The sequence below is a fragment of the Cydia splendana genome, chromosome 5 (genome assembly GCF_910591565.1).
Source record: "Cydia splendana chromosome 5, ilCydSple1.2, whole genome shotgun sequence".
Taxonomy (NCBI): Eukaryota; Metazoa; Arthropoda; class Insecta; order Lepidoptera; family Tortricidae; genus Cydia; species Cydia splendana.
In genome coordinates this window covers 10,666,491-10,685,180 of record NC_085964.1, presented here as the reverse complement: position 1 = coordinate 10,685,180, position 18,690 = coordinate 10,666,491, and the positions used below count along the sequence as shown (strand labels likewise).

General features: G+C 37.6%; 2 protein-coding genes across 2 annotated transcripts in view; both read left to right on the top strand.

Annotated features, from left to right (window-relative positions):
* Positions 1–18,690, top strand: part of LOC134790660 (MPN domain-containing protein CG4751) — a 211,404-nt gene that overhangs the window by 33,830 nt on the left and 158,884 nt on the right. The window lies entirely within an intron of this gene.
* Positions 14,078–18,690, top strand: part of LOC134790628 (serotriflin-like) — a 33,372-nt gene continuing 28,759 nt past the window's right edge. Inside the window, exon 1 of the mRNA XM_063761486.1 lies at positions 14,078–14,320. Within this exon, the coding sequence (XP_063617556.1) occupies positions 14,259–14,320 (62 nt within the window). The 5' untranslated portion in view covers positions 14,078–14,258. The remainder of the gene's footprint in view (positions 14,321–18,690) is intronic.

Below are 18,690 nucleotides of genomic sequence, written 5' to 3'. Positions count from 1 at the left end.
ATGTATAGGTACCTACCCTATTTTTTTCAAAAAAAAAAATATCTAAAAGCTTTCGATGATAGTGAGCAGTTGAAATCAACTTAAAGATTATTATCAAGAATCATCAGATAGATACGGTAAACAAACGTTAACGAGCGTGTGCCTATTTACCTAATGAGATTACGGCGTTATGCTATAATATTATGTTATATTTATAAGTACTTTCCATCATAATGGTTGTACACTTCATAAATATTGTTTTATAGAAATATGCCTGTATTTTTTTTTACTGTTGCTTTACACAATCTTAATATAGAAGATAAAGAGTTATATATACTCGGGCCCGTGCAAAGACCGCGTAGGGTGCTCCGGCCCAGTGTTGCCAGATCTACTGATTAAGCAGTAAATCTATCTGATTTTAAAAATATCTACTGATCTACTGCTTTTTGCTGCTGAGCTACTGATTTTTCGAAAATGAATGATTATTCCTCGTGACCGGAACATCTAGTTACTTTATACCGTCGTATCGCGTCGTCTAGCCTTTATGACATACGAAGTTTTCTGAAACCGCGGTTATTTTTTATCTATAGTGTGATTAGGCTTCATTTTACTATATCTGTGATAGGTAGGTAGGTTGGTAGTATTGGTCGGCTTCGTCGCCACTATAGCCTGGCAAATGAATCGTATAGTTATTGTATAGTAATAGTAGAAAAAAAAACTTCGGACATACAGGAGGAAGGAGGCATCCTGGTGTATGCTTTTCGCTGATGATATTGTACTTGTGGATGAAGACGGACTCGAGGTACAGAGCAGACTTGAGAAATGGCTGCGAAAACTGGAGAATGTTGGCCTTAAGATCAGTAGATCTAAAACTGAACATATGTTCTGCGATTTCGGCGGTCTCTCCAGTTTCGCTGCCATGAAACTCGATGGCGTTACGTTGCCGGTCTGATGCTCCGACTTCAAGTACCTCGATTCGCTGGTACAGTGCGATGGCGATATTGACCGTGACGTAAAAAACTGGATTAGCACAGGATGGATGAAATGGCGACAGGTCACGGGAACCGTTTGTGACGCTCGAATGCCTCTTCGATTGAAGGGTAAAATTTATAAAACCATCATAAGACCTGTCGTCAGTGTTGGGCATTCAAGAATAAAATCATTATTTGAATAAGAATTTGTAGGAATAAAATCATCTCGATTTTATTCCCGTCAAAAATATTCAAATAATTTTGGTCGGGAATAATTCGTATGAGAAAAAATTGAATGAGAATAACATATGTGACGTCCCACGGTCAAAGGTACCTTATGGCGGGTATGGAGTTATGCATACCCAAGTAATCTACAATAAATAAGCTATCGATAATACAAAAGATCAACCTTCTAGGTTGCGTAGTTACAGAGATATGATTTTTTGAAAATAATGTTGTGAAATGAGCAACTTTACGATAGATAAGTTTTAAGTTTAGCCGCCTAAAAAACTATGTTCCTGAAGTAAGTTACATAGTTGACTACAAATAATAATACCTTATATATCTGAGATTAAAAAAATATTGCGACTTGTTCTGTAATGCAAATAGAAACTTTTGGTATCGACTGATTTATGTGTATACTAACCAATCTCTTGAAAATAAAGTTTTATTTAATTTTCACGACTGATTGCAATGAGCTCTCAAGATTTAAATTTTATCTATTAGAAAACGACACTGACAGACAGTTTAAGCAAAAAACAATACCGATTTAGAGGTGAAAATGTATTTTCTGACTTTTTCATATAAAATCACAAAATTGAATATTTTTACTTTTAATGTGACACACAATCAATTTTTCTGAGCACATATGAAAGAAATTCTGTCATTCAAATGAAATAAATCCTAAAACCGCAACTAAATACTATATTAAACCCCTTATGCCGCTTTAAACTTACATAACAATAACAGTATTTGCTCCATACATTTACGAAAAGGTACCTTATGGAAATAAATCTAATAATACATCACTACAAAATATCAATCATATTACAGTTTATCTTTTATGAATAGAAAATATTAATTTACATTAAACTGCCCCAAATTTAATTAGTTCTTCGTCATAATAATCTTAAAAAAGACCAATAATTTGTATGTAATGAAAAGGTACCTTGTGATTAAGTTACATGATGAGGCATGATGATGATGGAACAGTTAGGATAAACTAATAATATTTTGGGGTTAAGATGGTATAAATCGTCTATTTCCTATCAATAATATATTTCGGTTGCTATTGAAGATAAGCGGCATTGAGGTTCAATGACCTCAGATATTCCATAAGGTAATGCGTCGGATATTGGCATTTTTCAGCACCAACCAATGGCTGATTTACTGCATGCGACCAAACCAAATGAAGATTATTCTAGTTAAGAAAGACTTGACGAGAGTAACTTTGGTATAACAGCAGGCTACTTGGATTTGTAATGTCGGTCTATGTACGGTTATAATATTTGCGAGGCGCCCCAACCAGAACTGAAATTATCAAATTAGTTTTGCAGAATGCTAATACAGTTCTCTACCAAACTTCTTTTCCCGTATTGACTAGTTTTTTTGGGAATTTTCAATCTTTTTTCCATAAGGTACCTTTTCTACTAAACTCTGAGACGACATTACTAGGCTTATAACTAACTTATAACAAAAATAAAAACAGGTAAACAAACGTTACGCATTAAGGTTTCAGATCACACAATAAAAAAAAATTGAGCATTTTTTCACCTCTTTACAAAACATTTCATATCTGCGAAACTAGAAACCCTCATAAGGTACCTTTTCCCGTGGAACGTCACATATTCGTAATCAAATAAATATAATCATGATTTTTATTCGAAATAATATTCCACGAATAAAAATGTGGTCTGGGTACCGTATAGGTACTAATTACGTATAATAGTTAGGTAGATGTAATAGTAGTTAGTCTCTTGTCTAATTGATACCCATTTTATGGAATAAAATCTTACAAATTGACTGTCGCATAGTTTCAGTAACCGTATTATTTTTAATTTACTAACCAAATAATTAGGTTCAATTTAGCTTGTCTAGGGGCCTAGCCAAGATGCCAATCGCTTGCGCTCCGACAACGAAGCGCTTTCTGTCTCTATCACTCTTACATATTAGTGCGATAGAAAGCCAGAGATAGCGTTTTGTTGTCGTAGCGCAAACCATTGGCATGTTGGCTACGCACTCAAGGTGCCTAGCCAAGATGTCAATTTTTGTTTTTAATTAATAACCAAATCATTAGGTAACTTTTGCTGTTCTGAGGGCCTAGCCAACATGCCAATCGCTTGCGCTCCGACAACGAAGCGCTTTCTGTCTCTTACTCTTACATATTAGTGCGATAGAGAGACAGAGATAGCGTTTCGTTGTAGTAGCGCAAACGTTTGGCATGTTGGCTACGCTCCCAAGGTGCCTAGCCAAGATGACAATTTTTGCTTTTATTTTAATAACCAAATCATTAGGTAAATTTAGCTGTTCTGGGGGCCTAGCCAACATGCCAATCGCTTGCGCTCCAACAGCGAAGCGCTTTCTGTCTCTATCACTCTTACATATTAGTTCGATACAGAGGCAGAGATAGCGTTTCGTTGTCGTAACGCAAACGATTGGCATGTTGGCTACGCACCCAAAGTGCCTAGCCAAGATGACAATTTTTGTTTTTAATTTAATAACCAAATCTTTGTGTACAATTTAGAAGTTCTGGGGGCCTAGCCAACATGCCAATCGCTTGCGCTCCAACAACGATGCGCTTTCTGCCTCTATCACTCTTACTTATTAGTGCGATAGAGAGACAGTTACCGTTTCGTTGTAGTAGCGCAAACGATTGGCATGTTGGCTAGGCCCCCAGAACAGCTACATTGTACATAATGATTTGGTTATTAAATTAAAAACAAAAATTGTCATCTTGGCTAGGCACCTTGGGTGCGTAGCCAACATGCCAATCGTTTGCGCTACGATAATAAAACGCTCTCTCCGACTCTCTATCGCACTAATATGTAAGAGTGATAGAGACAGAAAGCCCTTCGTTGTTAGAGCGCAAGCTATCATATTGGCTAGGCCCCTAGAACAGCTAAATTGTACCCAAAGATTTGATTATTGAATTAAAAAAAAAATTGGCATCTTGGCTAGGCAACTTGAGTGCGTAGCCAATATGCCAATCGTTTGCGCTACGAGAACGAAACGCTATCTCTGTCTCTCTCTCGCACTAATATGTAAGAGTGATAGAGACAGAAAGTGCTTCGTTGTCGGAGCACAAGCGATTGGCATCTTGGCTAGGCCCCCAGAACAGCTAAATTTACCTAATGATTTGGCTATTAAATTAAAAAGAAAAATTGTCATTTTGGCTAGGCACCTTGGGTGCGTAGCCAACATGCCAATCGTTTGTGCTACGTCAACGAAAGGCTATCTGTCTCTCTATCGCACTAATATGTAAGAGTGATAGAGAGAGACTATACGCAACTCTACGGAGCGTTAACGTTTGGCATATTGGCTAAGCACCCTGATCGGATGATAGAACTAGATAGTATATAGCGGAACTCTTCAATGTGTACTGTACCTAAACTAAAGTGACAAATATCAATTCAATCCGACTTTTAAATAGAAGACTGAAAATCAACTTACAAAATATGTATAACCGATTGTACTACAAAAATTAACTTAATTCAAAATAACATTTTAATTGAATAAAACCTTATTTAGAATAGTCTCACTTCTAGAATAATAATTCTGTTTTTTATTCCGCATTTAAAATAAAAGTCACATGATTTATTCACCTTAATTTTATTCTAAAATAACTAGTGCAAGAATTATTCTAATTCAAATCGATTTGAATAAGAATTAAAATTCTATTTTATCTTATTCAAGTTAATTTTTGCCCAACTCTGCCTGTCGTCATGTATGGATCAGAGTGTTGGGCCTTAAAGGTGACGGATGAGAAGAGATTGCATGTAGCGGAAATAAGAATGTTAAGATGGATGTGTGGTGTGACAAGAATGGGTAGGATAAGGAATGAGTATATAAGAGGAAGCCTGAAAGTTGCACCTATAGTAGAAAAAGTAAGAGCGAATCGCCTAGCGTGGTATGGGCATGTGATGCGGAGGGATGAAAGTCATGTGACGAGAAAGGTATTACTAATGAATGTGGAGGGAATTAACGGGAGAGAAAAACCGAGGAAAAGGACTGTGTGAGAGATGATATGAAACGAATGCAAGTGAATGATGAGATGACGGGCGAGAGAGAGGTATGGAAGAAAAAAAAACATGCTGTGCCGACCCCAAATGAATGGGATAAGGGCAAGCGAAGGATGAGTAGAAAAAAAAACTTGTGCTCATTTATTAATTATAATAACAGCCCATATAACCATTCCAGTCGCAGAATCACAAAGTGGTAACTAAATGTCAGATGTGTCGTAACAGAGTCCACACAATGTGTCTAGAATTGTTTCGAAACAAAGTGTCGTCGCCGTGTCTACACTTTTCCGTAACAAGGTGTCGACACATTTGTGTGCACTTTGCGTGCGGTTTGCGACTAAATCTGACAGCAAATTTGTGACAGCAAATGTCAATATAAAATACCTCTTGAAAACCAAGGTTTGTCAAACTACTATTAGTGTCTCGTGTGCTCGTAATTCTAGTAAGTCATCATGGGCAATGCAAATGATAATAATCGACCGAAACCATATAAACACCCAACACCCGTCAACCTTTTACAGAAAAGTTTTTAAAGAAATTCAATAAGCTACTTAGGTCAGGCAACGAATGCTCCAAAAGTTGTAGAGGGAAATGCTCGGAACACAATTTTTGACTCCGTAACTCGGTTTGACAATGTTAGGAGGTGAACATATCAATAGTCCCCGGCCGTAGCCCTTGAGCGGGGGGGAGAGAGGGGGCTTTGAAGGTCCCATTTTCCCGTTTTTCGATTATATCTCGGAAACTATGCATCTCAGCGACATGGCCACTTATACAAAATGAAAGTTAATTTAATTTGTTACAAGTTTATTCAGTCAATTTTTTCGATATATTGAATAGTTTTTGAGATATCCGCTCTTGAAAGTTTATTTAGGGCTCTCAATTTTATCTTGATATATCTATATCAGTGAAGGTGCTAGGCCGTGTTTGGTATCGTTTTTGTATAAATCTGGGGTGCTGAATCCATTTAAGATATCACATTGACACCATTCCACAAAATAAAAATAAATCTTTTTAGGGTTCCGTACCTCAAAAGGAAAAAACGGAACACTTATAGGATCACTCGTGCGTCTGTATGTATGTCCGTCTGAATACACAAAATAGTTCTTTACATATAGATGACAGGAAAACCTATTAGAAATGTGCAGTCAAGCGCGAGTCGGACTTAATGTACGGAACCCTTAATACGCGAGTCCGACTCGCACTTGGCCGGTTTTTTTGAAACTCTTCTTGACGCTTAACCGCTGAACCGATTTCGTTGAAATTTGGTATAGAAATAGTTTGCGTCCCGGAACAGGACATAGGATAGATCTTATAACCAAAATCATCTTTTGAAGGTGTGAAAAGTGGCGTGGAAATTTGTACGGGAAATCAATAACCGCTGAACCGATTTATATGAAATTTGGGATGGTCTACATCTTTGATTTAGTTAAAAATGATGAAAAAACATGACTTCAAACCTAAACTTAAACAGTATTAACTTCAAGAAGTCAATTCTGAATTCCCCCCTACACCTCATTTCACACCTTTAAAGGATGATTTTTGAGATAACTTATTATATCCTGTCTCGGGACTCAAAATATATGTGTACCAAATTTAAATTAAAAATGTTCAGCAGTTTAAGCGTGAAGAGGAGTTTAAAAGAAAGTATTTTAATAAGTTTATATGTTTTTACTTCGGAATGGTGTCAACCTTAACTAAATTTGGTACTGCGAATTTATACGAAAACGATACCAAAACATGGCCTCGTAGCTTTACTGTTGTAGAAGTCAAAATAAAATTGAGAGCCCTAAATTCTTATTACTTGGCCAAACTTGTGTAGAAGGAAAAGGTAAAATAAAAGTCTTCGGCAGGAATATAAGACACAAATATTTTTTTTTTTGCGTTACTATTTCATTCATCAAATATAAACATACCTTGATTATACTATTCTAGTGAGATCCTCATAAATAAACAAAAACATTTACTTAAAAAATTACAAGGTCGAAATGTCACGGAACCTGTGAGAGTAATATGTGAAAAATATAAACTTTTATGACAAAAAAAATCTGGACACAATTTAAGAATCACCCAATTGCGTCGAGGAATCATCTGTATTTTTGCTTGTTTCATTACCTCCTCGCTTCTTTTTTGTCCTTTGTATTCTGTAGCAATTTGTTAGATCTGAAAATAAAGATAACTTGCGTCGTCACGGATGTCGATTTATAGGTTTTAGGGAGTGCAGAATTCGAAAACAATGATCATTTTATAATCCAAGATGGCGGCTACGTATTTTGTCATAAAAGTGGAATCCAAAATAGTCATCATTTTCGAAATCTGCGCCCCCTAAAACCTATAAAACGACATCCATGACGACTTTTATGACATAGTGCATGGCCGCCATCTTGGAATCCAAAATAGTCATCATTTCCGAAATCTGCGCCCCCTAAAACCTATAAAACGATATCCATGACGACTTTTATGACATAGTGCATTGCCGCCATTTTTAAATTGAAAATGTTATCATTTTCGAAATCTGCGCCCCCCAAAACCTATAAAACGACACCCATGACGACTTTTATGACATAGTGCATGGCCGCCATTTTGGTTTCCAAAATGGTCATCATTTTCGAAAGCGGGGCCCCCTAAAACCTATAAAACGACATACATGACGACTTTTATGACATAGTGCATGGCCGCCATCTTGGAATCCAAAATGGTCATCATTTTCGAAATCTGCGCCCCCTAAAGCCTATAAAACGACACCCATGACGACTTTTATGACATAGTGCATGGCCGCCATTTTGGAATCCAAAATGGTTATCATTTTCTAAATCTGCGCCCCCCAAAACCTATAAAACGACACCCATGACGACTTTTATGACATAGTGCATGGCCGCCATTTTGGATTTCAAAATGGTCATCATTTTCTAAATCGGGGCCCCCTAAAACCTATAAAACGACACCCATGACGACTTTTATGGCATAGTGCATGGCCGCCATTTTGGATTCCAAAATGGTCATCATTTTCAAAATTGGGGCCCCCTAAAACGTATAAAACGACATCCATGACGACTTTTATGACACAGTGCATGGCCGCCATTTCGGATTCCAAAATGGTCATTATTTTCGAAATCGGCACTCCCTAAAACCTATATATCGACACCCATCTCGACTTTTATGACAAAGTGTTTTGCTACCATCTGCATGCAAGACATTTCTATTATTTTTACGTACAAAAATGGCCCCCTGTCAACTTTCAATCGAGATTTAATCGATAATTTATTCGATTAATATTCAGATTAATTCAATTTCAATCTATGTTAGGTCGACTAAACTAATCGCGATTAAAATTTGAGAATTAACTTTTTTATTTCATTAATTAGTCGAATAAACAGTTAATCGATTAATGCCCATCTCTGACCACGGCATTTTTACACTTTGAGAATATCTGAAAACAAATCAACACAAGGAGCCATTTTGCAAATCCAGTAACTTTGTTACACTGAAATATGAAACCTATGGAAGTGAAACGTCAACGAAAAATGCGTGCCAGTGTGACGTCATCCGGGAACAAAACATGGCGGTTTTAGTGCTGCCCAGAAGATTTTTACTGCTACTAGGTTTTATCGATACATCGATAACTTTTTAACGTGTTCGGCTCATTTTATTTAAAATACTAAGTATGTATTATTTGTGGAGTTTATGTTTTAATAGCAAGTAAGTAAATAAATAAAAATTCTTTATTAGTATATTGTTATGTGAAAAGATACTTTGATTGAGTAAGATGTGTGGAGTCTAGGACAATTTCGTGCTTCAAATTTGACAGGTAAACCAGATGACGCTGTACTACTCAATACATATTGCGATTTTTGCGGTAACTCTGATTTTCAAAAGTTGACGTTTGACAACTTAGTGACCGCAAAACACATGGCGCAGTACAGCGCCATCTGTTTTGGATGTCAGAATAAGTGTACGTGTTTTTCTTGGACTTTACCTCTCTATTACAATCAATTTCGTTGTGTTGTTAACCCTAAAGTCTGTAACACACTACCGCACTGCACCTCGACCTTGGTGCGCCATATCTATAAGTGAGAGCGATACAAAATTCAAGCTTATTAAGCGACGGGTGAAAAAAAACAAAACACCTTCAGAACATTTTTTTTATTACAAAAATAAGGAATGACTTCCGCTTTTCAACTTCTTCAACATTTATTCAGCAAATAGGCCACAAGGGCATTTTTATACGTCAACATTGAATTTACATACAAGCAAAAATAATAACAATACATTAACCATTTTACAAATTACAACTATATGTATATGGTCTCTTAATGTCGAATAACTATAATAATGATATAAAAAAGCCCGCAGGGCAGCTTGTGGAGTAACGACCCCACGGACCCGAGTTACCCGAGTGCTCCCGAGAGTCGATCAGGGTCTCCATCTCCAGCCAGTCTTTCTTTTTATGTTCATTTCTTGGTAACCTATAAAAAATTATTTAATTATTAAATTAAGATAATTTAGTTGGTTTGAAGCGGGGTAGCATAATAAAATAAGAAAATATAAATAGGCAATCATAATATATCGATATCAAAGTCGATAAATAAAGTACAACCCTAGCTGAAATGTTTACATTATTTAAGCGTAAAAATATAGTTAAATAAATCCAATCACTTCATGATCTATAACTGCACAGAAGAACCTTGCTATTTATAATGTGAAACATCCTTAAATTTCCCAGGAACATTAACAATAACCAATATTTTTCATGTAAATTATAGCGTACCTGTGTAAGGTTAAAGATGGCTGATTTGGTGGTTTTCTTATGCCGCACCCTAATACACTACACACTGGCATATTCGCGACGTAATTATTCACATTTGGCTTCAATTATTTTCAATCACAAGCAAAATATTGAAAGATAATTAATAATTTTAATTTTCACCACGACTTTTTGACAGGACAAGTACCGGCTGAACTGACAGACAATGACATTTGGGTGACTAAACATGGCGGATTTTCGGCCGCATTAGGTATTTACGTATTTTCATGGAACACTTTATGTACGTACTGAAATACTGTCATCTTTTTTTGCTAAGGGTTACAGTGCTGAGTAAAAACGAGATAGATATATATTTATGTGTGTGCCGTCAAAATGGGTGCTATTTCTATAAGCAATTGTACGTATAGAACAATATGTCTTGTCCCTATTATATAGGTCTATGCTTTGTTATTACTTTTGACAGCGCGTGTCATGTGTCAACACAGAGTCGACACAAAGTCGAAACATTGCAACTACTTTGTGACTGCAATATTTCTCAGCCTTAAACCATATTTATACATCATAATTAACAAGTTTCGTAGTATGTAAAGCGTTATTTCTGTTATTTAAGTATAGTATACGCATCGAAGTACTAAAAATGCTTCAAATAATATAGTTATGAACACAGGCACTGAGAAGTAAACAATTTCATTTCCGGCTAAACTAAAACAATGTGGTGGCGCGTTGATTATATTACACTTAGTTTATCAAATCACTCGAGCAGTTTAATTCCCCATAATAATTTAAGTCATATTGTAATATAAATGCAAACAATATATAATTACGTCTTGTAATCCGTTTTAGAGATGGCGTATTAATGTCACTTATTTTTATTTAAGTATTTTTCCATCTGACAGTTTCCATTTGACAGGAACAAAATGAACGAATGAACGAATGATTTTGGCATAAAGTAGTCGCAAACCCGAAACAATGTGTGCACACGGCGACCACACTTTATGTCACTTTGTGTCATGTGTCGACCCTTCCCCATTTCTGGTAACTGTGTCGACACGGCGACGACTCTGCGACTGGAATTGTGACCGAAACAGACGGTGTCGACACAAGATGTGTCAACACCGCGTCGTAACGGCGACTGGAAATGGTTGTATGGGAGAAGTAAGAGACAGAATGATACTCTTCATTTTACTTTTACTGACAATTTGATTTGCCAGCTATACTCAATCACACCCAGTTTGTCAGTAGAAAAAGGAAACAAAAAATCAAATTTTCTATGGGAGGTTGGTGTCAGGTCAGAGCATAAAATATTTTTTTATCAATTTTACCTATTGCAGACCTTTTTAAATCTACTGCTTTTTTCCCCTATCTACTGCTAAAACGATTTTTATTCTACTGAATATTTCAGATTTCATCTGGCAACACTGCTCCGGCCGCTAGCCGCAGCAACGGCAATAATAATATATGTATATTTTGTGTGACTTGATGAGATTAGAACATAACTATGTACGGTCACCTGCAATAATATGTTACTATTCGAAGGCATCAGGAATGGCTCTACAAATAAGATCGTGTCAGATATTTTTACTGCCTTCGTTGTGTAACATTATTGCAGGTGACTGTAATTATCTATAGCTAAGTTGTACTGTGTAGGTAAGTAAAATTAAGTACTTATCTACCTGCCTAACGTAATTACTGTGTCAATAACCTAGCTTTAAATTACATTGATGTGTACCTAGGTAATAAGTTAACAATATCAAATTGGTACCTATCAATATTTTCTCACGCCATTGGTTCAATTAAGCGCGGCGCTAGATTCTGATCACGCCTCATCAAGAAATTTACGCCTTGACACCTAACAAACCAGTGATTATTTTCAATAACCGACTCATTCTAATTGTGTGTAAGGACGAATTGAATACATAGGTAGGTATTCTGGCGCCAAAACGCAATAGTCTATTTTACATATTTTATTCATATTTGACCGAGCGTTAGCGAAGGTCTCCGTTTCAGCTCGGACCAAAATGCTTTCGTATGTCCGGATATTTGTTCTCCTCTGTATGTCGCATTTTTTAACCGGCTCTTGTGAAATTTTGTCAGCAGAACCTAAAAGGACTACGTTCTTAGTGAATATACTGCCTATTATTGTCTGTTATGTCCAAAGTATCTGCTGAAAGCCTTTGGCCGCGGACTGGACGCACGCGACCGGCGGCGCTTGCGTCCACTCTGCGGATTTATAGTTTTGTAAAATCCGTCTGCGACGCGACATTGCTCCGTGCTCGTTAGTGCTAGAAAGCTGAAGTGTAAAAATGCTGACAAAGTGGTAAAATAAAACCTAGAAAATAAATTTTAGGGTAGGTATGTACCTCGTCCACCTACACGAAAAGTGGGGATGATTTGTTTTTTCGCTTTAACCTATTTATTAACCTTCTGGTGTGGAGTGTCGTTGGATAGGTATTTCAAAAGGAACAGCGGCTTAAAAAAAATTTTTCTGATAAAGTGAATATTTTCGGAAATAATCGCTCAGTATGAAAAAAAAGTGTCTCTCTTCCTCTAACTTTTTAACCATGGGTCCAAAAATTATGAACATGTAGGTAAGCCTATGGTCACGGACCGGCAACTACGGAACCCCGACGGAGCAGTCCTAGCAGTGTCCTTTATTATCTTAAATTGATTACCTAGGGTACCCATTGTGTTGGGTTTTCCTAGCTCTAATTGGCAATCATTTCATTAAACTACTTAATTAGTGCATTTGTATAGCTTGCCAAGCTATATTTATAACTTTATAGTGGATGGCAGACGAGTCGAATTTCATTTAGACGAGATTATGAAAAATACCTCATATCTCATCATATGTCACAACAAACGTGTCCTTGCAAGATTAGGACCCGAAGGTTATCTGGAAAATATTTTTGTTTAGCAACAAGACCGCATTTTGTTATACAATTTTTATTCTTTAGTTTAAAGGAGCTCTCGTTTTGCGTGTTTTAAGGCCCTAATCGATATGATTAAGATTTTTTCTACTAACATATATTCATCATTTTTCGCTAAAAGACCGGCATTTTGAAAATTTTAAAAATTTATTATACAGCTACATTCTCGGTGCAAAGAGGAATTTAACAATATACCTACTAACTAACCATCAAAATCGATTTAAACGTTTGATAGTTTAGAAACAACATAGTGACGGACATATTAGGTCAAATATTAAACCTCATTTTTATCTTCGCCGCTGTCGGTTAATTAAAAGTTCAATACGTACAATAAAAGCTAGCTTCCGTCATAGACTAGTAAATAAATATTTAACACGGATAACCTCCATATTTACAACACCGCGTTCCTCGCGTGGCTTTGTACTATTTTTCCATTTTAGCTTTATATGTATAAAATCTGTCATCTACTGCTATTTATGCTAAATTTCAACTTTTGTTACTAAAACTGCGATCAAGTACTTACTTACAGCTTTACATTTAAAAAACATAAATAGCAATAGGGTTACAGACTTCATACGCAAAGAACTAAAATTTAAATATAAATATGTAGTTACTTGTTTTACAAAGGCACAAAATTGTTATTGAACCCCTCGTGCTAATTGATATTTACTCGAGCAAGCGAAACAATTCCAAAATTATACCACGAGGGTGTAGCAAGTGATTCGAAAAGTGGAATCTAGACTAGGTATCTAGAGCGTTGCGGGGGAAAGCTCAAACGTTAAATAAACTTTGCTCCCGAGTGAAACACAAAATGTTTTCACCACATCAACGAAGGGAAAGTGCCTACTTATAAAGTGAGCCTTTACAGGCTGGTGTGGTGAAAAATAATATTTAATGTCATCTACAACGTTGACGATTCTGGCGGCGTTGTATGGGGGTTACGTAGGTACACGTATATTGCGTAGAAGAAAAAAATATTTTCCCCTTATTTTTCACAAAATATTACGCAGGTAGGTACCTATCTAGGAAATTTAAGTGGTGTAGAAAAGGGCCGTTTCATAAAATAACATTTTATGATAAACGTATTTCTTGGCTTTAACGTAGGCTTTTAGGGAAGGAGTTATTGCAAAAGGAGTCATTACATTTTCAGATATTAGAAATAAATATGAAGAATTAAGGAACCAAGAGCACACCCCTACAAGAGAATTCGTAAAAGAACTATGCATGGTGCTGATGTGGTGATTGTATAGCATAGGTATTATAATATACCATGTCCAATCATTCGCAACATACCTAGTCTGATTTACTCCGACTCGGACGGCCGCCGGAGACGGACAATTGATTTTAATAACAGCCCGTGAAAACAAGCTTTGTTTATTTTATGAATAACTGTATCAACATATTTAATGACAAGTTAAAAGTGCCTTCCTTTCTACGCCAAAAGTAAGTGCATGGACATATTCTTGTTTTACGAAGTGCATTTGGAAATTTTGTATTTTAGTTCACTTTATTTGGATGCTATAAGGTCCGCCTTGCCAGTATTTAGGCGTAGGTAGGTACCTATAATTAGGACCTATTCGAAAGTTTTTACTGCGTATCGAATAATAATAATAATTTCAAAAATGTTTCACATATTTTTTCATTTATTTATTTCATTTAATTTATTTTATAGCTAATTATATTACAATAAAATTGCAGTAGCAGCCAAAAAGTTACTAACTAGAGCTTATAATGAGAAGAAGCTTAATTTAAGGTTTAGCAGCAATTACATGTTAGGTATTATATTTCCGGTATCCTATGTATTATGACCGATAAAACAAAACCTATATCAAAATTATAGTTTATTCATCCTTTTAACGATTACCAAAACTAATCCGAAACTTCCACATGTGAGAAAAGAAATACTTTTTTACTATTACATATACATTAATTACATTATGTACGCCAGTACTATGTTACCAGGTCCCAATAATATTTAGGAAAAACATTAATCTCGGTTAACTATATCATGTGACAACCTCATAACTTGCGCGATTAATTTAATGGCTGTGTCATTTAATTAACGATTTGTGTGGATTCATATTTTTCTTTTAACTATTTAAGCATGCGAACTTAGGAATACGTAGGATATGTTACATTGAGGTATGTAGTTACATAAAGTATTAGCTATAAATAGTACCTAATTGATGTGGTATGAGTATGGTAAAACTCGAATTGGCCTGCTAGTTAAATGCTCTGTGAAGAAGCTTTAATTTTTATCCGACATACAGTTCAGTGGACAGCAAAGCCTATGCATTTTATTTTATACATATGTGCATAGGTATGTACAGCAACTGAACAGTCTCTCATCTGACTCACCAGTTTATCGAACTGTCGTGCAATGCCGATGTCTACCATTTAAGAATGCACTTGGGTATGGCGTTATATGAAATTTGATATACTAAGCATATAAGATTTATTTATGTAGGGAATACGTCCGTATGTTTAGAGGCATACGAGTAATAATAGCAGACGATATACTTTAGGCATTTTCTACTTTTAACCCGTGGAGCGCCCTAGTATCACAGTAGTATGAAGTTAGTATCACACGTGTGATACTAGGGCGCTCCACGGGTTAAACTACGATCCTATAGCCAAACAGATAGTAAGTCAAGCTAAGAATGGCTTTGTGCACAAAAATATCAATCTACATTACCACTAAAAATACCTACATATTTTTTAAATAAGAACAATATTTCTATGTTTACGCATCACTATTTATCTATTTAATTACCTAACGGATGTTTGTTTTACCAGTTGATAACAGGATATTATGATATTTTCAAGCAGATCATATAGCAACTTGCTAGGCGTTGCGTTCCGTAAATCGTAAATGTTGACCTAGGGCTGTAATGTAGGTACCTACCTACGTTCAAAATGACAAGGCAGAAGTTATATTTTTTTCCTCACAAGTGTGATGAAAATTGTGTGTGCCACGGGCGGTACAGGAATTATGAACTAGTGTTAATGAAGTCCTCGCCTTCAGCTTCGGGCTTCAATCTCAGAATAAATAATAGTTCTAGGTACAGAAGACTCACTCTCTCAAAACGCGTCTGTTACGATCAGGACAGATATGGCTAGCTACCAAAATTGGTGTGGAACGGATGTACTTTTAGCTACCTGTAGCAAAGCGACGAAATCGCGGAGTGAGCCACGCCTGCTTCAATTCACACTCTGTGACTAGTCGTATGCCTATTGCCTAGTATTAACCACATTTTTCATTGAAACACAGAGAATAAAAGGAAATACCTTGTAAAACTAAAGACCTCTTCAGTCGCATATTTCATTCATGATTCCATCGAATATTCTAACAGTTGAAACTTGAAGCAATTCCATGGTAATCCATAATAGGTATCACGTGACTTTCTTTTTTTTAAATCTTTATTTTAACTTAGAAATAAACAAAATAAACCCTCAGGAAATAATCAACAACAAATTGGTATTGACGTTGACAATAAAACGTTCCGTTACGCTGATGCTAGTACAATTTCGAAACATAAAATCTAAAAATTCATAAGATAAATAAAAATATTAAAATAATTAATTCTCTAAATTCCGGATGTCTTAAATAATATACTAGATACTAATAAACATAAAAAAACTTCAATACAGGAATGTTTTTCAGAAGTAAACTAAAAATATCTCAAAGTAAAATAATGCTTACAAATTCGTACGTGATGAGTTTTCGAACGTTCCCTTTTATCATAATTTAGTCTACTCCAACTGACTACTCGACTATTGCCTATGAATGTGTGCGTAGATGTCATTAAAAATAGCTCCGTCTTTTTCTAAACTGCGTGAGTAAATAAGGACATGATTTATACTCTGAAGTAAGCAATAATGAACGTTAATATTTAGGACATATGGTTCAGTAAACAACCTGTAACTTATGATCTTTCTTCTTGAATCGAACCTTGTTACCCGCCCGAGGCAAACGACCTCTTCTGCAATTCTGGTATCCTGGTACTTTTGGAATAATGTTTATCTCAATATGTCGCCACTCAGTCGCCGCTCAGTCGCCATTCAGTCGCCATTATGTCGCCACTCAGTCGCCAGTATCTTTGTTTTGATTCAGTCGCCATTCATTCGCCACTCAGTCGTCGCTCAGTCGCCATTCAGTCCCCGTTATGTCGCCATTCAGTCGCCGCTCAGTCGCCATTCAGTCGGCATTCAGTCGCCATTCAGTCCCCGTTATGTCGCCATTCAGTCGCCGCTCAGTCGCCATTCAGTCGGCATTCAGTCGCCATTCAGTCGCCGTTATGTCGCCATTCAGTCGCCGTTATGTCGCCACTCAGTCGCCGCTCAGTCGCCATTCAGTCGCCACTCAGTCGCCATTCAGTCGCCATTCAGTCGCCACTCAGTCGCCATTCAGTCGCCATTCAGTCGCCGTTATGTCGCCATTCAGTCGCCACTCAGTCGCCATTCAGTCGCCATTCAGTCGCCATTCAGTCACCATTCAGTCGCCATTCAGTCGCCATTCAGTCGCCACTCAGTCGCCACTCAGTCGCCGCTCAGTCGCCATTCAGTCGCCGCTCAGTCGCCATTCAGTCGCCACTCAGTCGCCACTCAGTCGCCAGTATCTTTGTTTTGATTCAGTCGCCTCTCAGTCGCCATTCAGTCGCCGTTATGTCGCCATTCAGTCGCCGTTCAGTCGCCATTCAGTCGCCGTTATGTCGCCATTCAGTCGCCACTCAGTCGCCATTCAGTCGCCATTCAGTCGCCATTCAGTCGCCATTCAGTCGCCATTCAGTCGCCATTCAGTCGCCACTCAGTCGCCATTCAGTCGCCATTCAGTCGCCACTCAGTCGCCACTCAGTCGCCGCTCAGTCGCCATTCAGTCGCCGCTCAGTCGCCATTCAGTCGCCACTCAGTCGCCACTCAGTCGCCGCTCAGTCGCCATTCAGTCGCCGCTCAGTCGCCATTCAGTCGCCACTCAGTCGCCACTCAGTCGCCAGTATGTTTGTTTTGATTCAGTCGCCTTTCAGTCGCCATTCAGTCGCCGTTATGTCGCCATTCAGTCGCCACTCAGTCGCCATTCAGTCGCCACTCAGTCGCCACTCAGTCGCCATTCAGTCGCCATTCAGTCGCCATTCAGTCGCCACTCAGTCGCCGCTCAGTCGCCATTCAGTCGCCACTCAGTCGCCACTCAGTCGCCAGTATCTTTGTTTTGATTCAGTCGCCACTCAGTCGCCATTCAGTCGCCGTTATGTCGCCATTCAGTCGCCGTTCAGTCGCCATTCAGTCGCCGTTATGTCGCCATTCAGTCGCCATTCAGTCGCCATTCAGTCGCCACTCAGTCGCCATTCAGTCGCCATTCAGTCGCCACTCAGTCGCCACTCAGTCGCCACTCAGTCGCCACTCAGTTGCCGCTCAGTCGCCGCTCAGTCGCCGTTATGTCGCCATTCAGTCGCCATAGTAAAAGGTATAAAAGGCCGGTGCGGAGCGTTGGGAGGGGCATTCATTCTTCGACCGGGCTAGCAGTGACTCTGGTTTTCGGGTGTAACGTAGTGCGGGGAAGTGAAGTTTCTCCGCGACTTTTTCTGTTTGTTTTTACTTGGAATTATCCTAGTGAATTTAAACTTAGAATTTGTGTCTGTGCTTGGTTTTGCGGGGATTTTAATCGTCGTAACGCTAAGTTTAGACTGTTGTGGAGATTCTTTACTGCCATGTGTGGGTTTTTAGTTATTGTGAAGTTTTCTCTACGCTGTGTGTTCTAAGTGCCGTCATGTTATGCAGGGACAATGTCAATGCATAGCCGGGGCTAGGAATAGTGT